This window comes from Maniola jurtina, chromosome 12 (assembly GCF_905333055.1).
Source record: "Maniola jurtina chromosome 12, ilManJurt1.1, whole genome shotgun sequence".
In the NCBI taxonomy this organism is placed as follows: domain Eukaryota; kingdom Metazoa; phylum Arthropoda; class Insecta; order Lepidoptera; family Nymphalidae; genus Maniola; species Maniola jurtina.
This window is the reverse complement of record NC_060040.1, coordinates 8,443,128-8,469,919: the sequence shown is the minus strand read 5'-3', so window position 1 is coordinate 8,469,919 and position 26,792 is coordinate 8,443,128. Positions and strand designations below refer to the sequence as shown.

Genomic DNA, 26,792 nt, shown 5'->3' with positions numbered 1-26,792 from the left:
GTCGAGTCCCAAAAGCTGATACATGCCTGAAGTACCTGAAAGCAAGCGCTTATTTAGGTCAAAGACTAAGCCTACTTAGCCATTCAGCGAGGCAATAATACCTGTGTATTGGACACTGTACCCATTACACATTAATGACCATAGATCATATTTTTAACCCCCGAACCAAAAAGAGGGGTGTTATAAGTTTGACGTGTGTATCTGTGTGTCTGTGTATCTGTCTGTGGCACCGTAGCGCCTAAACTAATGAACCGATTTTAATTTAGTTTTTTTTATTTGAAACGTGCTTGATCGAGAGTGTTCTTAGCTATAATACTCGTACAAGAAAATCGGTTCAGCCGTTTGAAAGTTATCAGCTCTTTTCTAGTTATTGTAACCTTCACTTGTCGGGGGTGTTTTAATAATTTTTAATTTACACTTGTTGTAGGTATTGTTAAATTTGTGTATATACGTTTATGAACTTAAATTTAGTATCAGAACACAATCTTTATTTTTTACTAGCTGATGCCCGCAGCTTCGCCCGCGTGGATTGGCCAGATCCCCTGCAGCATCAGGATTGAGGAGTTGGAATCCAATTTTTTTATGAAACAATGTCACAAAGTTCCTCTATCGATTAAAAAAAAAATTACGCAAATCGGTTCAGAAATCTCGGAGATTTCGGTGTACATAGGTAGAAAAACACAACTCCCTTTTCGAAAGTCGGTTAAAAAAGTAGCCTATTTTACGCCCTGGTCAATCCTCTACTTGTCTGTGAAAATCCCGTCAAAATCGGTTCAGCCGTTCCAAAGATTAGCCTTTTCAAACAGACAGACAGACAGACAGACAGACAGACAGACAGACAGACAGACAGACAGACAGACAGACAAAAATTTTAAAAACGTGTGATTCAGTGTTGGTATCGTTCAAATAACCATATGAGCTTAATATGAGGTAGTTATTTCGAAATTACAGACAGACACTCCAATTTTATTTATTAGTATAGATAATAATATAATGAAATCTCTATACTCTAGTGCTTCCGTTTTCTGCGGAACATGCTCGCAATATCATGCGCTGTGCTTGCGATGTTGATAGCCCGTAGCCCGTGACCCTGCAAATAATAAACACGATTAAGTCAGGAACTTTCACTTCCTAACATAAATTTTATTTATTGCTATTTCTACCGATACCATCCATGCATGCAAAAGTGTGTCTGTCTGTCTGCGTCTGTCTGTCTGCTGGCTTTGCACCGTCCATCCGTTTTACCGATTTTGACGAGAAGTGCAGAGAAAATCAAAGAGTTCCCACGGAATTTTTATACAACTTAAATCCATAATGACCACAGATAAGGACGCAGTTGCCGGCCTCACTTATTTGGTTCAGAGATAGCTCATCTTTATAGATATATGTAGATTACTTTTTATTATTCCATGAAGGGCTTGATTGACTATGTGATGTGGCTTACTTACTGCAGTGCACTAAACTATAAGGTTTTAAATGCACGAGATTGTAGATTACACTTGACAATTTTTTTTTATTTAATTGTAGGATGGTATCATATTATTATGTCATACCTTCCTACAATTATTATTAGCTCTTTATTAATTTAGAGTTCGCGGGTTCAAATTGAAAGAATACCTCGACTCGAAGAATAAATCTATAGGTAGGTCTAGAGTCAGACTATATAAAGCATTTGATGTTTATACATTATTAGGTAGATACATAGGTATTTACTTACAACAGCTTTGGCCCCTTTCTTGATAGCACCGATAGGTATTTTTGGCCTTGCTTCATTGGCACCGATAAATAAGGATAATACACCCAAAATTAATACAAACAGAGAAGTAAAATTCATTTTTACGGATTTAGTCACTTAACTGAACTTCTTCGAGATACAATTGTAAGTATGTACAAATTAGCATAATGGCTTCTTATATTAGTCGTGTGGCTGATAAGAAAGAGATTCTTTGAACGTGAATTCAAACGGGGACTCTCCCGTGCCCTGAGAGTCTGTTAACTTACTAAGCAATCGTGATTCTTAGTTTATGACGTAATATAATATTATATTAGTAACAAATTAAACTTGACCGTATTCACATTGAAACATTAAGTTCATACGCTTCTTTATCTATCTATGATAATGATAGATCAATTGTCTATCGTTAGGTTAGGACCATATTAGATGTACGTACCTACTTTTTAAGGCAGTTAGCTTGTATACAATAAAAAACCGGCCAAGTGCGAGTCGGACTCGCGCACTGAGGGTTCCGTACTGGTATTTTTTTCATCATTTTAGACGATAAACAAAAACTATTACCTATGCATAAAAATAAATAAAAATCTGTTTTAGAATGTACAGGTAAACCCCTTTCATATACTACTAAGATAACTATACACTTGGTATAGTTATCTTATTTTGAAAATTTAAACACCTTTTATTTTTATTTTTAATGATGTACCTACCTAACAATAAATTCACGGTTTTCAGATTTATTCCTGATGATCATGATTCTAGGTCAACGGGAAGTACCCTAGATAGGTTTTCTTGACAGACACGACGGAAGGACGGACGGACGGACGGATGGACAGACGGACAGACACACAGACAGACAGACAACAAAGTGATCCTATAAGGGTTCCGTTTTTCCTTTTGAGGTACGGAACCCAAAAAATATCTTCGTCTTGGTCAAAAATAATAATAATTGACTTTATATACGTACACAATGTTGTAAGTAGTGTAGTGTAGATAGCTCATTTTAATCTAATTTTTTTTAAACTAGGTATAAACTGCACTTGACATCACACCAAACAGGAGATGACGCAGCCTGGTGAAGCGCGCCTGCCCAGAAAGAGCCTGTTCCCTATCTTTTGAAGGTATCAAGGAGGTACCAATATTGTAGCTAGCGGGAAAAACGGAAGCCGGAAACCCCGAGGAAATTCTTTGATTTTCCGGATCCGGAATAAATAGTAGCATATGCCCGTCTCCAGCATGCAAGCTATATCTGTACTAAATATTCGTCCACTTGGATTTAGGTTCTTTATAAATCCCCTGGGAACTCATTGATTTTCCGTGACAAAAAGTAGCCTGGAATATATCTAAGCTATCTCTGTCTACAAACAAAAAATGGTTTAACAGGTGGACCGTGAAAACCTAGCAGACGAGACGAACGATTTTATAATAATCTTAGTGTAGATTACAAATAGATACATACTTTGTAGCCTATAATGACTTAATATGTAGCTAGATAACTCTACCAACAGTAGGTAGGTATGTGCATTTGATATTTCCCAACTGCATCAGGTATTTCCCAACTGCATTTAATTATGAAACAAAGGTTGATTGATATTAAAATTAATCAGAATAGTGGGGAAACCTTTTATAGGCTAAATACTATTAATTAAACTAGCGGCACGCTATGATGGCCGGTTTGACGTTTGTCCGCTCATGAAGTTCCGTATTAATTGATAACGACTTTGAAGGAAATAATTGTATTACTTTATTGACGATAGTGATGTGCAGAGATTCATAAATTTTATCGAATGTAGTTTTAGGTTTAGGACTCAAAATTTATTTATTAAATTGATTTCTTAAATGTATACAAGTGTAGAAAAATCAGTTTGCACCATTTAAGGGGTGAATGTACTTGTGAATATGAACAATTTTCACTATGTGGACAAACCTCTGAAATCGCAAAAAAATATCAATAAATTTTTTAAAATGGAATCTAATACGATCGTCACATAGGATCGCTGGCTAGCACAACTACTACCTCCGGCAAACTCGCGTCAATGCTCAATGCAAAACAAAGCAGTTTCGAATTGACGTTTTAATATGTTTCTTGTGTGCATATAAAGTATGTATATTCATTTTCGTTCAAATATTCAGTTCGTTCAAATAAATTAAATAAACATATACATTTTTGTTTTATTAAACCTATTTAATCAGGTACAAAAACAAAACTTAATTGTTTTTTGTTCGAGAATAAATTGACATTCCACATCACTATTGTAATGTGTCAAACCGGCCATCATAGCGTGCCGCTAGTGTAACTGTTAATTGTAGCCTACTACCCTAAGCAGCTGTTATAGCAAATTAAATTCAACATTAAGTTACCCATTGTTGTTCGATTTTCAATGAGTAGACCGACAGGTTCCCAGTAATAAACCTTATTTTATTATTCCTCTTTCCTCTACATTCTTTCCGATGCCACTTTTGGTCTAATTGGTTATAGAATAGAAACAAAAGAAACAAGTATTTTATTACCTAAGTAAATAAGTAATCCTCTATGTTGGTAAGTTTTAATTCTTGGTCTCATTTCTGGATTTTTTTTAAACATTTTTCAAAAAGTTAGTAAAAAGTTAAAAGTTAGTATGAACTCAAGTGAAAGCAGTCAATTGAGAGATCTTTGCTTTACTTGGCCAAATAAGAAGATATACTAGAGGGACTGGCCCAGCTCTAGTAGCGGAGCTGAAGTGGCCAAGTTTGAAGAACCAATAGACGTTGCGATCCTAAGGGTGAAACCTATAGAGCGCACTCTGACTTTGTTTAGACTTATAAAATAAAAAGAGACAGATATATATCTCTCACATAAATCTATCTCGTTTTAACCCAATCTGAGTCTGAGCAAAGTCAACGTGCGCTCTATAAATCTCACCAATTACGCACTAAGTTGCCAGGCGACTAGTCGACCGTGCGTATGGGTAAGATCGAAAGGTCTCAAGCGAGTCGCTGGAAACGGCTGGAGCACAAGCTAGAGCTAGGACAAATACAAACGGCCCTACGATGGTAAAAAGTAGTGTTGTTATGGATATCCATATCCGTAACCGAAACTATCGGATATCTGAAATAAAAAAATATCCGTAACCGTAACTGAATCCGTAATAAAAGTTTTGGATAGTTTCGGATAGGGCGGAGTCTAACTAAATACTACACTCGTACGAATTAACTGTGCACTCCGCTGGAATGCGACACCTTCATCAGTTCACATTTTACAGTTCCTTAAAAAATTAATATCCGTAACCGAAACTATCGGATAATCCGAAATAATTTAATATCCATAACCGTAACCGAAACCGATATTATTTTTTACCAATATCCATATCCATATCCGGATCCGAAATTATATATCCATAACATCCCTAGTAAAAAGTCATCGGTGCCTAGGTACATCATACGAGTGACCTATTAGTAAAGTGAAAGATTCGAGGATTCCATGCCAGTCTGTGGCATCGTAGCTCCTAAACGAATGAACCGATTTTAGTTTTGTCTTTTTTGTTTGAAAGGTGGCTTGGTCGAGAGTGTTCTTAGCTATATAATCGAAGAAAATCGGTTCAGCTGTTTGAAAGTTATCAGCTCTTTTCTAGTTTTCTTATAGAGGTTTTTGTGTAGGGGTTTTTAAAATTTGAGTTATTCAATTTTTACAAGTATAAATTAAAAATTTATAACACCCCCGACAAGTGAAAGTTACAGTAACTAGAAAAGAGCTGATAACTTTCAAACGGCTGAATCGATTTTCTTGGATTATAGCTAAGAACACTCTCGATCAAGCCACCTTTCAAACAAAAAAAAACTAAATTAAAATCGGTTCATTAGTTTAGGAGCTACGATGCCACAGACAGATACACAGATACACACGTCAAACTTATAACACCCCTGTCAATAAATGAACTTAGTATTTGTTCTAATAAAACCAACATGTTACCTACATAACTAGCTACTGTCACCGCCAAAATTAACAATATTGTTCGTCTGTCTGCCATTATATAGGGCTGTGTACTTGTGTAGACTTTTGCAAGAGAATGTTGAAGCCGGTGTCAGATATTGGTTTCCAAGTTGCGTTATTAACATGAAAGTAGCTTATATTCCCCTGCTCGTTTCTATAGCTCTATGAGATATTACATTCTAAACTAAGAATACTGCAAGGAAAATATTTATTCTGAAGTGAATTTTTATGATTAGTTTATTTCAGAAACTTATTATGTAGTTTTGTATAGATAGGTACCGTTAATATTATAAAAGATATGAATTTTTAGCCATTGTGTTTTTTGTGATGAATTTTTTTGTATATCTCTTGAGCTGTCCCAGCCGCGCTGATTATTCCAAACCCCTTTTTCTGAAAGGTAAAAAATAATTACAATGAGGCCTCTTGACCAAATTTTAGCCACGGCAGTGAATCTCAGCGGAAACTAGGCAATTTCATTACATATACCGGTGTAATGCAAAAACTTAGCGATAATATTATTATACTACATAAAAACAATTCAATACCAATAACCATTTGGCTTAGCCTCGTATTTTTTACACCAGCAATGTATAGCCACGTATAGCTAAAACTCGAGGAGGCGGCATTGGTCCCTATTCATATAGGTAACCTACACAACGTTCATTGACCTCTAGCGTTAATCAAATGTTTTATTTGCAATACATTGCGAACTTTTGAAAAATACCGGACTTCTCGAGATCTCCTTCACTCTCATAGTCCAATAGGTTAGCGATCCGACATGACTGGAGACTGGTGAGAGTCGGTGGTGGTATGTATATGAGAGTGGTGCGCCGATTTACGTTGTCTACCTACTTATAATAAAATCGATAGTTATTTATAGATATAATTTACCTTATTCGTACCTACAGTTTACATTACTCGTACCTACATCACATAGGGATATAATATCTACTCATGTGCCTGCAGGCTGCATGGTTAGTGTGCAAGTGGTGTGCAATCAATACCAGCGTAATAACATGGTTGAACCAATATCATCAGTATTCAGTTGCTTGATAGGCCATCATAATCTCTATTTCACGATACGATATATCATGCTAATATTGAACCAAAATGTAAATCGACCGTCCATATTTTGCGACAATCCGTAGTGTGGTGTTTACCTTCACCCATCGTTCATGTTTATTGTTTCTACCATTTCTAGCGTGTCGAATGTGTTTGTAAACGATCAAAAAAACCGGACAAAGGCGAACTAAAATCGCGTTGAGACAATAATTTTGATTTATCATGTTATTTTAAAACAATTTAGACTTCTTAGAGGTTTTTCTGTAATTTAAAAAAAAGTTAGGCTCAGTAGTTCCTGTAGTCTCAATAAATATTTGAGACTCTTACAATAAGCCCTTTCATTTGATATACCTACCACCCAGGGTATCGTTTGTAAAACTTTATAGACCTATAATTTTCTAATTTGCCCCTCAAAAATGATCCCCATATTCAAAAATAATTTATTTACATTTACAGGCAGACAGACACAAGAGTGATTCTAGAAGGGTTAGGTTAGGTTTTTTCATTCGGACGTACGGAACCCTAAAAAAGAGTCCTACAATATTGGGCCACTGCGTGAACGTAGGTTCATACTAGAATTGTCACTAAATCTAAGCACTTACAATAATTTTGCCCCCTTTCTTGATAGACTTTACATTGACTTTTGGGTCTGCTTCACTGTGGCCGACAAACAACGCAAGCACGGCCATTATAAAAACAAATATAGCTGTGAGTTTCATTATAAGTTGTTTTAAATCTTGTAAAAGGGTCAATCACTCTTCTATAGGCGTGCAGCCAAGTAAATGATAAATGCTGATGACTGCCCAGCATTTAAATGGCATTTATTTACATCGGGGTTTTTACGAACCTTACAAATTGCTCTGGGGCACTCCTGCCTAGATGTACCCCAGAGATTACTAATTTTAAAAAAATTTTTACTTAAAAGGTAATTAATAAGCCATCATAATTTATTACCTTATTAGTTAAACAATTAATGGGTAAATGACCTTTCCGAATATACCTAGGTAGGTACCTAAGATTTGAGTCCCTCGATCATCCACTACCCATATTATTATAAATGTTTGTTTGTTTTCCAATCACGCCACAACGGAGCACATTGATTGACGTGAGTTTAAAGATCCGTACCCCTTAGCATGGGCAGGAGAGGATTTATCCACCGATTATATCCACTGACAGGGGATAAAACTTGTCCACCAGTCTAAGCACAGCTACAGGAGAGAGGATAAGTTTAATGCCGGGAAGATTGCTCTAAGCAATAAGGCCACCTTTGCGTACAATTATTTTTAGGTTTTAGTTTCTCTGTTTTGTCTTGATTATTTCATGTTTTGTGTGCGATAAAGTTTTATATCTATCTATCCACGTGGACGAAGTCATGGACACCAGCTTGTTAACGATAGATAGGGCGTATATGATCCTATAGGGTTTTAAATTATATTGTACTTACTAAATACTACATGTCCTATGTACTACGGCGGCCAATCTCCATAGAGATTAGCCAACTGCGCGTGAGATATTATTATAGTGCATAAATGTGTGCGCAAACACACGTGCACTCTCCATTCCCTCACTCTCATAGTCCGATGGGACGGAAATCCGACACGACCGGACTTCGGAGAGGGATCAGGCGTAGGACCGACAGCTTTACGTGCTCTCCGAGGCACGGGGCTGGGCTGCAACACCGCCAACTTCCTAACTCTGGGCTGCTAGGTACTGAGAATTTTTTAACAGAAAAATCCCATGCCTAATTAATTTTTTGGCCCGAGTCGAACCCAGGACATGTTATCTGCTACATAGTCGAACATGCTGACCACTAGACCAACGAGACAGTTACACTACATACCTACTGTAGTAATAGCACAGGCAATAGTGACGAATTGTATTAGCAAAAGCTCGTTAACACTTAACATTGACGAGAGTAGATCAATCACAGCCTAGATCGTTGATCAATGAATGAATAATTAATACACAACTTTGACTTCAATCTAATATCTTTTAACTAACAGCTATAATGCACACTAATAATATAAATTCGTAAGTGCGTCGGTCTGTTACCCTTTAACAACCCATGCACTTAACCTTTCTTTTAATAGGTATAGAAATCTTTGATCGGCCGTAAGTAAATTACGACGGATACATTGATAACTATTATTATTTACCAACTTATGCCCGCGACTTCGTCCACGGTCCACGTGGACTACACAAATTTCAACCCCCTATTTTACAGCTTTATGGGTTGATTTTTCAAAAATCCTTTCTTAGCGGAGTCCACATCATAATATTGATAGATCAGACAGTCTTCAGCTTTTCTCTCGTTGATAGGTATTAGGACTAGTCCAGTAATTCTGTAATATGAGATGGAAAGTTTTCAGAATGTTATGCAAATTGGTGGTTTTATAGATTTCGATGTGCTCTTTCCGAATTTTTATTTTGCCACCTCGTACCTTTGCCGCTCGCGCCGCCATCTTGGAAAAATGGCGCCCAAAAACAGTTTTTTCACGATAACTTCTTTCCCACTCATTTTACGATAAAAATGGCTATGTAACAATTAAACTAGAGACAATTTCCTACAATTTGTGTAGTCATTTTTTTTTGTAGACTCAATAGTTTCAGCGTACGAGCGCCACAAAGCCCACTCCAGCACTCGTTTTGGCTAAATAACTCATTTCCACCCCACCATGTGGTAGAGTGAGTGGCGTGATTTTTTTTTATGGTATCTCAAGGAGCCGGTAGTCACCTTCAATTTAAGCCATCAGTTTGACCAGAGAATACTAACACTCTTCAGAATTCTGCTCGAGATAAGAGTAAATATACTGCATCGCAGTTTCGATCTCACGTGCATATGAGCCTTTTTTTTGGGTTTTAAACCCAAAAGATGCCCATGAGACCTTATTACTAAGCCTCCGCTGTCATCCGTTTGCTTGCCCGTCTGTCCGTCTGTCTGTAAGCGTGCTGTATCTCATGAACCGTAATAGGTAGAAAGTTGAAATTTTCACAGAATGTGTATTTTTATTGCCGTTATAATAACAAATAATAAAAATTTCAAAATGGCCGTCATGAAATAAAAATAAAAAAGAGCATTATTTCTTGTATTATGGTACGGAACCCTTCACATAGGAAGGGTTCCGTACGGGCAAGTACGACGGGCAAGTTGGACTCGCACTTGACCGATTTTTCGGTGTCTCGAGCATGTTTATAATGTGGTCGCAGTCAATACACAATATCGCAATTCGTGCATGAAAAATTTTACCTCGCACTACAAACTAAAAAAATAATAAAATGGGTCAAGTGCAAGCCCAACTCGCACACGAAGGGTTCCGTACCATCAAACAAGAAATAACATGACTTTTTTGTTTTTTTTTTCATGTCAGCCATTTTGAAATTTTTATTATTTGTTGTTATAACGGCAATAGAAATACACATTTGCTTCAGAGGTTTCAGTATTCGGCTAATACATACTACAGAAATAGATGTAAGTACGTTAAATTAATTAAGTGGACTACCCATTGAAGTCTATTTCAATGGGACCCAATATGATTCTATGACAGTTCTATATAAGTACATCTATTTACTAATGAATTTATCATGTAGTGGGCAATCCACTACTGCGTAAGAAGATATCTTATAGTAGGTAATGCGTAGCTCAAAGGGAAAACGCAAAAGCGTTTAATAGGCCGATAGTATTTTTTTAGACTTTTTGCACTAAGTATATTAAATCATGACTATGATGCATAAAAATAAATAAAAATCTGAGGCAGTTAGGTACAATCACTTGCATATTATATTAATAGAAGTTTTATTTTAACTTTATAAATTGCCATCGTACATAGATATGAAGAATAGAATGATCATTACTAAAAAAAATTTTTTAAATATTTTTTTCTTAAATAGGTAATTAGCTACCAAAAAAAGTAAAAGAAAGAGAACTTTAAAGCATCGAAAAAAAATAAAAACACAATTATTTTTAACAGGTTTTTTTATTGATACATTTATTTATCACTTTCCAACATGGTTTTCCAACCATGCTTTAATTTTTTTATAACATACCTATCCAAAATTAAAATAAATTACAGTTTAAAGCATCGAAAAAAATAAAACTACTTTTTTAACAGGTTTTTTTATTGAAACATTTATTCCTTTGATTCCTTTATAAGATAACTATCCAAAATTAAAATAAATTACAGATTGATTTCAGCCAATAAAAATTATATAATGACAAAGAAGACTAAGTACCAACTAACTATAAGTAAATTAAAAATAATATCAGTTGTGTCTGTTGCGGATATGAGAGTATATTTCGTGAGCTGTCCCTGCAGCGCCAGCTACTCCAAAACCCTTTCTCTGAAAAAAAACAATAAGACATTAATTTAATCTCATCATTATATTAAAAAAAACCTGTGGTCCATATTAAAAAAAAAGTCCACTGATGAACATGTTTTTACATGAGTTCTATTACACCGGACAGAGTCAGCAGAGTGGTGGCGCATAATTATACAAGGTGTAACCATAACGCTAGCAAAAGCTTAGGATTATTATTACACTACCGAAATACAATCCTATACCTACCAATAACCGTTTGCCTTATTTTGCAGTTTTAGTGATTCAGTATTTTTTAAACCCACAATGTATAGCGTGCAAAGCTTGGGTTAATGCCCCACCTACGACACGGCATTGACTCCGAGTGACCTATTTACGGAACGTTCGCTAACCTGTAGCGTCAGACAGATGTTTTATATGCAATATATTGTGAACTTTTAAAAATGCAGGATTTTTTTTAATCGTGTTTTTTGTGGTACCTTATCAGTAATCACTAATACATACTATCAGCTGTCTTAGTTTTTGCTAGCGTTTTGGTAATTCTTTTTATAATGAATGAATGAAATATTGTACACCAAAAGAGGAATGCAAGCAAACAAAAATAAACATAAAAATATAATAATAATCCATAAAAAAACTTTTACATAAATTGAAAAAAACTTTTACCGAGAGAAGAAGCGATAAACAATAAAAATTTTAAAAGTTAACTATTTAAATGTGATCATTTTGAAGGTGTTTCGTGAGTAGCTTTCGGTTTTGTCGTATGAAGGTTAGATCAAGGCACTCGTATCTAGAATATTATTTTGATTTTTGAAACAGTAGTAAAGACTGAAGTGATTAGGTAAGTCTGAATGCTTTGAAATTGAAAAAGATTTTAATCGGTCCACGGTCCAAAGGTTTTTGCGAGATGATATTATGGACACTTTAATAAAATTTACTGTAAAACTTACAATAATTTTGCCTCCTTTCTTAATAGCGTTTACATTAACTTTTGGAGCCGCTTCGCTTTGGCCGACGAATAGCGCAAACACTGCCATTATGAAAACAAAGATGGCTGACAGTTTCATTATTATTTATTATTTTATTTTATTTTTAACAAAATTACAGATCGTACACTGCAAGCTTACGTTCAAGACAATGTTAGATTCTTTATCGTACCCGCTATTTAAATGCCTTTACATTTTCCTCGCGGTACGTCGTCGTAAGGCTCTATAACGATTCTGGGGTTCTCCCATTGAATACCAAATACATTGAGGCTGCACATTTGTTAATGTGTTTTTAATAGTATATTTTTAAATAAGTACATTGATTGCTATATTCTTAAACAAGATGATGCCCCCAAATTCGTCCGCGTGGATTTAGGTTTTTAAAATATCCCGTGGGAACTCTTTGCTTTTCCGCGATGAAAAGTTGCCTATGTCAATTTCCGGGACGCAAGGTTACTCTGTACCTTTCAACGGATAAGAGATATGAATCTCGTGGGAACTCTTTAATTTCCCGGGATAAAAAGTAGCATTATGTCCGTCCCCGGGATATAAGCTAACTCTGTACCAAACATCAAAATCGGTTAAACTGTTGGGCCGTGAAAAGCTAGCAGACAGACAGACAGACACACTTTCGTATTTATAATATTAAAAAGTAAGTATGGATGAATTGATATTTAAGATTTTTTAAATTAAAGATTTATAAAGCACAAATATTTTAAGTTAGGCCATATTATAAGATTGTACGTTTTGTAAAGCGATACAATCATGATATAGGCCTACTTACAATATGAATATAAATTGAGAGATTTTAAAATGTAATATAATACCTATAATTTGCTGTATCTTCCTACCATAAAGGAAGAAACAGACACGATTTATAGCACATAAGTTTGCGCCTATACGTATGATTCTGAAAAAACTTTATACGGAAAAACGCATTTTCACTTTCATTATCTCACTCATTTTAAAAGAAAAAGACAGTTTTTCCTGAACGTTTTCATAGATTATTTTGATGCCTATCTAATTATTATTTATAGCCAGACCCATAATTATTATTACCGTCAAATTAAGCTTCCAAACGCACCCAGTTCTGAAAGCCCACAAAAAAAATCCATTTGCTCGATTCGGTTTTGCATTATTCATATTACGCGATAACCACGTCCTTCGCAACAATTTTGTTCAAATATTTTAAAATATAAATTCTTACTCTATGTGAATTTTGAAAACAAATAAAACAGAGCTTTGAAACTTTTAAAATTTTTGTGAGCTTCACAACCTGAGCAGATCAAAGTTTTTCCAGACAAAGAAAAACGAGAAAAACCCTAAGCTTGCCTTTTTGTTTAAAAATAGTTTATTAGAAGTACCTATTAAGACTGTATAAGGCATAGATGTTGTATATCAATGTAATGTAACATTAATATGTGGGAGAACCCAAGAGTTACCACTGCGTAGTAATTCGTGAATGCCAAGAATTTAGAATTCAAGAGGAAAACGCAAAAGCATTTAAATAGACAGTACAATAAAGTGGAAGTATCATTTTCTTGCTTGAAGCGTTCATAGCAAGTAAAGCTAATAGTTAAAATCTAAATAAAAATGAAACTGTCAACTCTTTTTGTGTTTATAATGGCAGTGCTGGCTTTGCTAATGGGTCACAGCGAAGCTGCCCCAAAAGTCAACGTAGGTGCAATCAAGAAAGGCGGCAAAATTATTGTAAGTTTTATAAATTACTAGCTGATACCCGCGACTTCGTTCGCGTGGTTGTAGGTTTTGTAAAATTCCCGTGGGAATTTTTTTGATTTTCCGGGATAAAAAGTAGCCTATGTGCTAATCCATGGTATAATCTATCTCTATTTTAAATTTCAGCCCAATCTGTCCAGTAGTTTTTGCGTGAAGGAGTAACAAACATACACACACACACACATACAAACTTTCTCCTTTATAATATTAAGTGTGATATCATTATTAGATATATTAGAATCTTAATAGAATAATAATATTTCTAATTTTTTTTTTTCAGAAAAAGGGTCTTGGAGCGATCGGCGCAGCGGGGACAGCTCACGAAATTTATTCTCAAGTTCGGAACAGGCATAACTGAAAATTAAGTTTAGAAAACTTTTCGTTATTAATTAATATTAATAATTAATGTATTATTATTATCAGTTATCACTGCAACCATTTATTAATAATAAATTACCTCGTTTTATGTTAACTGCCAAAACATTGATTAAGGACTTAATAAAATGTAATTAGAAAGCTACTCTTTATTTTATTATTTTTGTTTTCCTACCTTCCATTTATTTGTGAACGATTTTTTAATCATCTATTTTACGATATGGCAAGCAACGACCTCTATCAGAACATTCCGAACAAAAAATTTTGCGAGCCGCAGCCTGCAACTCGTCTTTGCTTACAATCGGTACAACTTGATGTCCAGTAGATGTCCAGTGTTATGATGATTATGACAACTTTATAAAACACGACTTTTAGAGTTCCTTACCTCAAAAGGAAAAAAGGAACCACTTTTTTGTCAGTCTGTCTATCCGTCTGTCGGTCTGTCGTGTCTGTCAAGAAAACCTATAGGGTAGGTACTGCCCGTTGACCTAGAATCATGTTTGGTAGATAGGTAGGTCTTATAGCAAAAGTAAAGGAAAAAATCTGAAAACCGTGAAGGTGTTGTTTACATCACAAAAAATTGTGTTCATGAACAAATAAAATTAAGTAGTATTTTCAATTTTCAAAATAAGATAACTTTACCAAGCGGGGTATCATATTATGAAAGGGCTTTGCTTATGTAAACTGAAACATTCAAAAGATTTATTTTCTACTAGCTGATGGCCGCAGCTTCACCCGCGTGGATTTAGGTTTCTAAAAATCCCGTGGAAACTTTTGATTTCCGAGGACGATAGTAGCCTATTTGAATAGCCCGTCCTCGGGATGCAACGTGTTTCTGTACCACGTAGAAAACTTAAACGGATGATCCTTTAAAAACCCCAGGGATCACCAGGATTTAGGATTCCTACAGCATCAGGGTTAGGTCAACGATAAAGTCTTTACTTGGTATAGATACCTTCTATATCAATTTTCAACATCAATTATATCAACAAACCGACAAATCGGTCATCCCGATAGAGGAAAGGGCAAAAATCAAATGAAAATATTGGATCATTGGCTGTGATTCTTTATTTACAGTTTTTATCAATAGTATATGTTATATACACCAGTAGGTACCTATAAATCAATTACTGATGTGCATCATTTTAAGCTTCAAGGCACATTATAGAAAGACAAAGCGAAAAGTATTTTCTAAAATGTTGCAAAGTAAAGTGAACTTTAAGTCCGGGAACAAATCGAGCGAAATTCCGCAAGCGGAAAATTGCACATGGAATTCCGCAAGCGAAAAATCGCGCGTGAGATGAAAGAGCGTGTGGTAATTCTGTTAGATGTTTCGTACGCTCCATCGCGTATATGGCGCTTTCTACTATAATAATTATACTACACACGCAGGCAATTAGATAATGGGGATGATGCTTATGTCAAAAATAATTTATTTCTTGGTAATAATTAAATAGAGTGTCTTCCAAAATTCGTAAAATCCACATTAGATGCTAGTTTAAGTTTGCTAACCGTTTTAACAGGGCTCTCTCCGTCACTCGTTTCATACAATCGTAGTTCCAATTTCATTTGAATATTAATCAACCAAAGTCCATGAAATTTTGCAGACATAATCTAGAAACTAATATCTGTGTCTGTGGTATTTTAGATTTTTCTAAAAATATGTAATTTTAAAATTACAGGGGCTCAAAGATTTGTATGAAATTTTCAAGACCGCGTAACTTTGAAACCGAATATTTTAACAGAAATCTGGAAAACCACAGACATAGATATTAGTTTCTAGAATATGTCTGCAAAATTTCATGGACTTTGGTTGCTTAATATTCAAATGAAATTGGAACTACGATTGTATGAAACGAGTGGAAACGAGTGACGGAGAGAGCCCTCTTAAATTATCTATTTAAACTAAAAGAAGTACGTCAAATTAGGTCAAATATTATGACGTCACATCTGTGAATTTCATACAAGCTCCCTTACTAAGCGAGTGTTTTGACGTTTGATAAAAAGTCACTGATTTGACTAGTAGTCATCATCCCTATTGTATATTCGATTCTGCCGCAATATGCCTTGAGCTTTCGTAGGTAATTCAACGAGCCCTACAGTTTATCCCTTGCGTCTGTCTCGGATGTCACTGTAGATTGTGTGAACCGTCCCAACAGCTTCTATCACTTCAAGGCCCTTTTGCTGAAACAATTATAATATGGTTTACTTAATTATTATCTATAACTTGTAAGTAACTTAATGTTATTAGGGTTCCGTACCTCAAAAGGAAAAACGGAATACTTATAGGATCACTTTGTTGTCTGTCTGTCCGTCCACCCGTCAGTGTCTGTCAAGAAACCTATAAGGTATGGAATAAATCTGAAAACCGTGAATTTGTGGTTACGTCACAGGAAAAAAAAACGTGTTTCAGTTTTCAAAGTAAGATAACTATACCAAGTGGGGTATCATATTATGAAAGAGGTTTACCTGTACATTCTAAAACAGATTTTTATTTATTTTTATGCATAATAGTTTTTGATTTATCGTCCAAAATGTCGAAAAATTACCCGAGTACAGAACCCTAAGTGCGCGAGTCTGACTCGCACTTGTCGGTTTTTTTCCTATAATTCTAACTACTGTTTTTACTTACAATAATTCTACCTCCTTTTTTAATAGCGTTCACGTTGACTTTTGGAGCCGCGTCGCTGTACCCAAAAAACAGAGCAAATACAGCCATGACAAAAATGAAAATAGCGAACAATTTCATTATTTTGAGCTTTTTTAATATTTTTGTAGCAAAATCCAGTTCAGTATATTATAGGCTTCAAATCTGAACAACAATGTACCTGTACAGTACTATCAGCCACAATTTAAATGCTTTAAAATCAATTTACATAATGTTTTCCTCCTAAAAAGATCGCCACGGGGCCCTTCCATGACAAATGAAACCCACTTCAAGATGTACTTAGATTTACGACTATATCGTGATAAAATTACTCAATTTTATTTCCTTTTGTAAGCTTGGCCCATATTAATTATCTATAAAACATAGTTGGCGCCACTCAAATCATAACATCATATTAGAAGGCGTCATTGATTGGCTGAAGTTGTTCAACATCTGATCGATAAACGTACTGTATATAAAATTCTTATAGTTTTTAGTTGATGAATTGTAGCATAATAAAGGATAATATTTGTAATCAATATATAAGATGAAAACATCTTTATTACTTAGATGATTTGTGAAACGAGCTTGATGATTTGTATATTAGTCACTAAGTTTATTCATTGTACAATTTGGATTGGCCGATAACGATAAGATAAAAAGGGGAGTGGCTAATAAACGTGGAGAGGTTACCTGTAAGAGTGGTTTTAAAACGACGACATTCAAAAATATACTAACGTAAGAGGAACAACATTTATTTGACACAAATGTAAAAGTTAATAAATTTAAATATGAAATAAAAGTGTAATAATTTATCATAAAGATTGTGTTTGTGATTTCGTCAGACCTTACCCAAAAGGTCAGAAGAGGGACATCAAGAAAATATAATATTTTCTTGTCACGCTCACGACTCAGAGAAACAAGTGGAAATATACAGAGGAACGAGAAAGAAGTGGAGGTCTAGTAGACCACAGACATTTTGGAGCACAAGGCCAATATTTGGGCCTCAATATATCAAAGTACCTAGTCATGGCATCAAAGGATTTCTGGATAAACGGGTAGGATCTTTCCATGATTTTATTTTTATTGATACCTATTAATGGTAATTTTTTTTTATTTGTGTGGGTTTTCGTTTTGTTTGTTCTACATTTAGTTATCATTTTGTTAGAAAGCTTTGCTCCGAGTTGGAATGGAAATTATATAACGTTATGATACCTAGAATTACCCACATGTTTATAATTCATCTTGTATATTGGTTATACAAATGCGATCGACCTTCAAATTGTGGTTTAAATAACATTGAGGTATTTAGAAGGCTTATTTTACAATGAAAAATGAAAAATGTTTATTTACAAAATACAGTCTTGTACAATTTTCCTGTGTCTGTGTGGTGGTACCCGCACTAGGTTATCCTGTATCGTGGGTACAATGGAATAGATAGTGAACATAGTGTTAAACAATATAAAAAGTGTGGTTTACTTAATGATGGGCGTTATTGTTACTTTTAAATAGTTTTCAGGATGTATCTACTATGTCCTGCCGGGGTTTTATTTCTCATTAAATGATTTCACAGGTGAATATCTCACGGAACGTGGTATTTCAATCTTCACACTTGTAATCGTGTGCCGAATTAGTTTGGTTAAGAGTTACGATAGGGATTTATTTTCACATAGTGGTTTTGTTTTACGGAAGGTAGGTTCTGGATTTAGGTTCAATCGTTTGCTGCACTCATTGTATAGATAGATGTTTTCCTTTTTCTAGCACACAGTGACGCGATATTATCACACAGCACTCATTGGGCATCTTGAATGTTGTTTTGTGAAATTATTATTTTTTGTAAACCGCTTTGGGATAAGGTAGAAAAAGTTACATGAAATAGCTTTTCGTTTTACGCCTGCCAGTGAAATAATCCGTCTCTACTTGTAATGGTTACTAAGTGATTGGGGATATAAAATGTTAATTGATAAAAATGAAGGTGATCCGTTGTAATAAAGTAATAGTGACCAGGGTTAATAAATTGAGCATTTTGAGAAATATAAATCCTAAAATGGGTGTAAAAGTAGGTTTATCTTATCTGGTTATTCTTTAACTAAATTTAAAATTATGGTAGGTAGGTAGTCAGATAGTTTTAAAATACGGGGTGCATAAATAAGTGTTTTTTTTTTTTACAAAAGTGAGGAGAAATGTTTTCATTTATCTATTTTTACCACTTGAAACGCGTAATGTTTGAGTTTCAAACATAACTTTGCTGATAACAGCTCACCATGAACAACCCATGGCCGGCCCACTACTGAGCAACAAGTGTCTCCTCACAGAATGAGAAGGGTTTAGGCCGTAGTCTACCACGCTAGATAACAGCTAATTTACTTTTAATACTGGCACAATAATTTGAGTACTACGAGTAGCAGGTAGGTATAGTATATGGGCAGCGGGGTTTTTTTTTTTTTGTTTACCTGTATTCACGCAATTAACTGTGTACTGCCGCATTTAAATGCAATATGATTTTGTTTTTATTGGATTAACATCGCTTGGCGGGTTAAATTCCTGGCAAATGTTCTATTAAAATTAGAGTAAGTTTTTTTTTAATGGTAATATACCTACAGTACTGCCCTTAGGGCAGGGCGCGATTATAAGTACCTACTACCAAAATACTATTTTCTTTGTTGTACGAAAGAAATTTTAGGCAAATATCTTTGCACTACGCTCGCGTTTGTGGCATGACATTATCCCAGAAATATATTTAAAAAAATTTTCACGCTCGCTTGACTCGCTTCGCGATAGTTCAGTTTCGATATGCATTTAGTTAACGAAACTCTCAGGAAACCACGTTTGTTGTGCTCTCGAAATTGATCAGTCTGTTTGATAAAATCGAAATGCGGTGCCTTATAAATTTCGCTTAGGAGCGCCGGTAGTATCTCATGATAATATGAATAGTGATCATAATTTTTTTTTTAGGCTGATTAAGCATTGAAGGTTTTTCGGCTGGTCTGGCATTTCGCCTGATTTTATGTTTTTGCTTATTTAGCGCGTTCAGGAAAGCTTTGACAACGTTTTATAACATGAGTATATATATATTTTTTTTGTTTTAGTTACCGAAACAGAAAAAAAAAGCATTAAAGATGTGGGACCGAGGGATAAATCTAGTGTGATTTTTGGTTGGATTATGAAGTTGTAGTTAGGGTATTTAAAATAGAAAGATTTCAATTGTAGGAAATGATGTAAAACATGTTGAGGATAAGTTGTGTAATAAAGTCGATAATTCACTTGTTGGATGTCACGCGATCTATTGCGAGGAGGAATCTTTTTCTTGTCTCTGTTTTTATAAATACGGTGTTCTGACGGGTTTTTTATTTACGTCTCGGATTATTGAATACTTTCGGTGTTTGATTGGACGGTTAGAGGTTGCAAAAGCAATCGCCCTCTAATTAAAACATTTATTTAGGCATTAGTTCAATTTGGATTAAATCTCGCGAAAAGCCACGGTGGCTGTCTCTCGCGCGTCTTGGAAAGACATTCCTAATGCCTGTTTTTCTGAGGGAGGGATGCATTATCAAGTGAGATGAGCTGCAATGTTTGCGGCTGACTATTTTGGAAAATTTGCAATCGTGGCAAGTGGAGTAAAGTTTGACTAAGCTATTTAATGAACAAAGTATATAATGGATTTGGTGAATGGTTATATTATATAACATTTTGATAAATGGATGAATTTGAAGAGTGTATGTATGTGGTTGATGCACATTTGTTTCATATTTTTACTTAAGTTATAAAGTATTACATTTGGTGAGTAGTTATTTATATTTGGTAGGGTAGGTTTGATAAACAGGTAGTTATCTTGATTAATAAGTGAGTTATCATTTTATAAATGCGTACTTTAATGTTTGATGAACTGGTATACTTGATAAATGTGCATATTTTCATACTTCAAAGACAAGTTGTACCTATTAGTTTCTTCAAGCTTTTAGTTGCTGATAATTATATTAACATTCTTTAGAGCGCATGTCCTATGGACGAAATCGTTTATACATACTTTCACTGTTTGAAATGTTACAATCATAAAGATATAGTTATGACTAGAGGGGGTCATAGCTTGTTGCCGCTCTTGTACATCCATGTGTCAACTAGGTATTGTTATCTCAGTATATTTCAGGGAACCTCCGTTCGGGTGAAAGCGATAGCTGTTGGATAAATGCTTGTTGGGTTATCAGAAGACCGTGTAGTCTTCGATGAGGTTACTTGTAAATATTATAGCGAAATAGTAAGTTTAAAAATAGAATGAGGCTAAACTAAAAAAATGAGACAAAGATAAAAATAATAACTTAAAGCATTGAAACAGCATAAAGTGAAATAGTAACTTACAAACTATACATACATATTTACGAATTATGTAGATAGATATAGTATTACTGGATTATGTATATCAAATAAGAATACTGTCAGCTCATGTTTTGTTTTCGGCGTGGTAATTTTACGCTTAAAACTCATAAGAGATATCATGAGGTTCGCTTTCTGTAAAAGTTATTAGCTTTAACAGTTAATTGATTTATTACATTATTTATTTATTATACACTCAACAAGTAAAAGTATTTTGTTTTGACAAAATCCAAAGAAGTACCTATTGGATTAATAAGGCAAGGTACGAAGCATTGGCTGGATTTTACAACATTTAAAGTTTCCTGTTCATTTTTATCATTGAGTTAATTTGAGGCGGAAGGATCCTCTGGAAAATTTTTAAGATTAAGTTATTAGTAAGAAAGTATATTTTGATTAGGTTAGTTTAAAATGTACAGCCGGTAATTTAAAAAAAATATATATATTTAATTTTACATAATAGGTGAAGCTGGTTGATGCACCAAAAATCGAATTATCATAGGAATTTAATTAAGCTAACATTTTTATTTATTATCAACTTCAAATATACAGTAGCAAACTGATTAGTTGGAATACATGCAGTGATTGGAATATTTAAGTTCCGATAGAAGAATCTATATCGTGGCTTGTTCCTTTATGGACAAGAATATTTTTTTTTGACTCGTGGGACCACTTACACAAAATATCAACGTTCGGTTTGGAGGTCTTCCATGGCTATTCCTACAGTTCCATGAGGTATTGAAGAGGTTAACACTTTGTCGCTCGTCACATCAACCAGCACGGCATTTGGGTATGATGGATGGATGTAGATAGGTACACATTTGATGGGGGGGGGGTTTAGTGGTTTGTATCAATAGGAACCAGGGGTTGAATGAGGAAGGCTGAGGACAGTACGTGTGGTGCTTACTAGGGAAGGTTTATGTTCAACAGTGACCTTATGATGATGACGATGTAGATGACGATGATGATGATGATGGACGTACGAGGACGAATCTTTTACGAAACGAATAAAGGAAAATCGAACAGATGCGGGTCATTACGGTTAACATATAAAATAATGTATAAGGTACCTACTTTCTTCTAATCTTTATGATCGATCAGCTTGTGATAGAGATCTTGATGTCGTAGAGAATAGAGATGTATCGAACGGAATATTTATTTCATTTTTTTTCCTGCTATTATGTTGATATCGCTTTTCTCTATGAAAAGGAATTAATGATAAACTAATAGGTATCATTCGGCGGCGAGTCGCGACTGTGTCGTTCCCAGGGTCGAATTTGGTAGTTCTGCTTATGTTACTCGAAACGACAAAGTACGCCATATGGTGCATATTATGGCTAAAATAAAATATATAAGTATCATGTGAAATTATAAATCAAAGATTCTTTTTGCATGTAGATATTATATGGTTAAGAGGCACAAGTGACGCAACTACTGTACCCTGGCGTTTGTTTAACATTGTCCATTAGTACTTCAGAATGTGGATTTTGCTAGGAAAAAAAAAAAAAAAAAACAATAGGTAATTGTAAGAAATATGGGAAGCGTAATCTGCATTAAAAGAAAAAGTTTGAATTGGAAGCAACCAGGCATAGGATTTTCATACATCCGTAATCACGTTCCTTTCAACTCTCTAACTATCACGGTTCACGATACGCCGTTCACGGTTCAGGCCGTGACGCACGTGCAGACGGACAGACGGACGGAGAGCAGAGGTTTAGAAAATAGGGTCTCGTAGGCACCCTTCGAGGGGTACGGAACTGGAGAAAACTAAATTATAATAATGATAATAGGTTTTCTAGGTTACCAAGTAAAATTACTTCTCTTAGGTCGGATTGTATTATGATGGATGCTTATGAAACAAAATTAAATGAACGGTCTACTCAAAGTGTTTTATGTTTGCAGGATCCAAGGATGTTGGAAATGAATAAATGAGGAAAAGAAAGACCCAAAACTAGGTATGGGTCAGGGACACAAAGTCCCAAGGAAGGAAAGCCCCGAGGTTACGGGCTATGGACAAAAAGTCCTATAGGAGGAAGGAGGTAGACCCTAGGATAAGGGTCATTAAAAATTTGGATCTGGAGGGAAAGAACCCTAGGATAAGGGTCATTAAAAATTTGGATCTGGAGGGAAATAAGGACAATCACATATGTATCCCGGTAGAAGAGAGACGCGCCAAGGCTCGGAATCCGCGATTTTCCAATAAGAAGGGAAGAAGAAAATATGTGCGTAAAACTATTGCGTTGAAAGTGTATGAAAATGTTTTGTGATTTAAATCGAGAACTGGCGGCGATTAACTTTAAGTTTAGAGAGTTTATTTTATCAAAAGGACAAGAAGTTCACTTACACATATTCATATTAAGAATCGCTCCCGATTCTAAATATAAATATAGAAGAAAACATAATCTTTAAAGGTATGGTGACTATACAATAATATAAAAAGTCAAAACACGTTATATTCGTTAACAAACTATACCTACATCTAGCTAAGATATCTATGGTGTTTGACACTGTTTGATTAAACTTTAAACTTTGTAAAAGATTTTTCCTCCAGTATGAGTTTCGGCAAGTACATTATGTAGTAGAGCTAGGTAGTTTACATACCATAATTAGTCCTAGCTTTATGTAATTGTAGCATAATAGGTATGTTCGTTTTGTGTACCATATTTATGAGATTTAGCTTTAAAGTGATGCGTGTATGTACGGACTTTAATAGTATTTTCCTAACAAATAGACATATTTTGAATTTGTATAATTGACTTATATAATATAGTTCATCAGTTTTCTTATATAATTCTTTAGTGGGAAGGAGAGTCTAGTTGGAACAGAACTTTTAACAATTTATTTTGAGATACTTGAAACCCTTTAAAGTAGTTTTTAGTAATTAGTTTTACATGCTCATCCCCAAATCTCTATTGAGTGTTCCTGTAAAATATTGGCTTGTGAGTTATAATTGATGCTTCGGACTTTATGCATATACCTACCTTCTTTGATTAAATTGAGGCCTCCTTTAGTTGCTACTGGTCTCGCAATTTTTGATATCTTTATGATTTTTGAAAAATTATTTATAAATTTAGAGTGTCTGCATCTTTTTATTTTAATATTAGCGGAAGAGAACAGAAAAATGAATTTTAGATTAAAGGCTAAATTTGAGTGCTACTGTAGACTGGCAGGTAAAGTTGCGAGGGTAAATAGTTTGGAATTGAATTGAGTTTATCTGCTATTTTCTAATTATATCGGATGGAAAGGGGTGCTGCGAGTGCTCTAAAATTAAGTTGCAATCATAATCAATACCAATGTATCAATAAAACTGTATATTCCTTCTAGTTAAGTTAGCAAGAATATTAATTTAATTAATTACTATCTTAATTTTTTTTTTGTTTTGTTGAACTAAGTCTTTGTCATTTTGGTTGTGAAGTTTACATGTTACTTAAGTTTTAATTTTTTTTTAAAAGCGATGAGACTCGCTTAAAACAGGATGGCCGAGCTGTAAGCTTGGCCCATATTAATTATCTATAAAACATAGTTGGCGCCACTCAAATCATAACATCATATTAGAAGGCGTCATTGATTGGCTGAAGTTGTTCAACATCTGATCGATAAACGTACTGTATATAAAATTCTTATAGTTTTTAGTTGATGAATTGTAGCATAATAAAGGATAATATTTGTAATCAATATATAAGATGAAAACATCTTTATTACTTAGATGATTTGTGAAACGAGCTTGATGATTTGTATATTAGTCACTAAGTTTATTCATTGTACAATTTGGATTGGCCGATAACGATAAGATAAAAAGGGGAGTGGCTAATAAACGTGGAGAGGTTACCTGTAAGAGTGGTTTTAAAACGACGACATTCAAAAATATACTAACGTAAGAGGAACAACATTTATTTGACACAAATGTAAAAGTTAATAAATTTAAATATGAAATAAAAGTGTAATAATTTATCATAAAGATTGTGTTTGTGATTTCGTCAGACCTTACCCAAAACTTTTGTTACGTGATATTTATATATTTTCTAAGTATTGTACATATATAAAATTTCCGTAGGTAATTATAGTGCTCAGTATTACGAGAATGCGTGAGAAATACATTAGGTATTTCTATTGGATCTTACCGGAGAGGCTAAAAGTATATTTTATAAACATGATGACTAGTAAATAGAATACTTTTTGATTGTTATTTGTATTTTACCCTACTGCGGCAAAACCAAAAGAAAGGTTATGTACTTATTTATGTATACGTATGTTTTTTTGTATCCAGATTCTGTGTGTTCCACCGTAGCGCCTAAACTACTGGGCCGATTTTGATGAATAAGGTGTCAATTAATTTGTTAACTAGGTACTGGGCTATCATCCAAAAATATCATATTGGTACTTAATTAAGGGCTAAGATATTATCTAGAGAAAACCCCTGAAAGAAAACGGATTGTCATCAAGTGTGACGACTCGGTGAAACGTTAATATGACATCAGAAATTCCGTGACCTCGCTTCCCATGTCACTTGAATAACAATGAGCTATTCTGCCGTTATCTGTTATATGAAATAACAAGTTTATTATAATTTAATCACTGTAGTAAGAACGTTGAAATTCAATAAAAGCTCCAACAGCCTCAACAACTGAAATCTAATTATTCTTCCTATAAAAGATCTTTCTTTGAGACTGTGAAAGACATATCAGCCGGTTCATTCTCCCAATGTACCTAAACCTACGTTAATTAATTTAAAAGTCAATGCTACAAAAGCTGGTAAGAAACTTTCTTCATCATTACATATTTTCAAAGAATACCCAAGATTCCATTATCGAACAAAACATCTCGACTTTATCAAAGCACATACAAGTAAACAAAATTCTCAGAAATTCTCTAGCTCCTAACAGTTTATATTAAACTAGCGACCCGCCCCGGCTTCGCACGGGTGGACACTACCACGAAAGATCCTATCTATTTTCCGGGATAAAATATAGCCTATACGGATTCGGAAGAATCCCTCTAAGTAATGGTAAAAGAAATTTTGAAATCAGTCCAGTAGTTTTTGATTCCTATTCAATACAAACATACAAAAATACAAAGGTTTCCTCTTTATAATATTAGTATAGACTACGACTTCGCCCGCGCGGATTTAGGTTTTTCAAAATCCCGTGCGAACTCTTTGATTTCCCTGGATAAAAATTAGCCTATGTGCTAATCTTATCTATCTCCATACCAAATATCAGCCAAATCCGTCTAGTAGTTTTTGCGTGGAGGAGTAATAAACATACACACACACACATACACACAAACTTTAGCCTTTATAATATTAGTGTGATTATTTAAATTTTATTTACATTTGCGATAAACTTCCCAACCTGGAAATAACCAAAAAACAGTAGGTACCTATACCTACGAGTACCTAAGCGCATTGCGCAACAACTGACAAAAAGTAATATACCACCTTGATTTAGAATATATCGATGAAACTTTTAAACTAAAATTTTAACAACAAAGAGAACTAACTCATCATGAAAATATGAAACCACCAAAACTTAAAAAAATACCTCACTCCGTTCCGAGATTTACTCGTAAATATTCAGACCGAGGTTGTATTTTTATAAGTTC

General features: G+C 34.5%; 1 protein-coding gene and 2 long non-coding RNA genes across 3 annotated transcripts; 1 reads left to right on the top strand and 2 right to left on the bottom strand.

Moving 5' to 3' along the window:
- Positions 1-983: 983 nt before the first annotated feature.
- Positions 984-7,528, bottom strand: LOC123870075 (virescein-like). Its single transcript, XM_045913242.1, has 2 exons — positions 7,367-7,528; positions 984-1,090 (listed from the first exon to the last, which is right to left on the bottom strand). Exons 1-2 carry the CDS (start codon positions 7,481-7,483, stop codon positions 1,010-1,012), a joined length of 198 nt encoding a protein of 65 aa, XP_045769198.1. The 5' UTR covers positions 7,484-7,528; the 3' UTR covers positions 984-1,009.
- Positions 7,529-10,719: 3,191 nt separating this feature from the next.
- Positions 10,720-12,168, bottom strand: LOC123870076. Its single transcript, XR_006796999.1, has 2 exons — positions 12,029-12,168; positions 10,720-11,102 (listed from the first exon to the last, which is right to left on the bottom strand). It is a non-coding gene; the product is annotated as an uncharacterized LOC123870076 (long non-coding RNA).
- Positions 12,169-13,631: 1,463 nt separating this feature from the next.
- LOC123870077 lies at positions 13,632-14,321 on the top strand. Its single transcript, XR_006797000.1, has 2 exons — positions 13,632-13,774; positions 14,082-14,321. It is a non-coding gene; the product is annotated as an uncharacterized LOC123870077 (long non-coding RNA).
- The last annotated feature ends 12,471 nt before the right edge of the window (positions 14,322-26,792 follow it).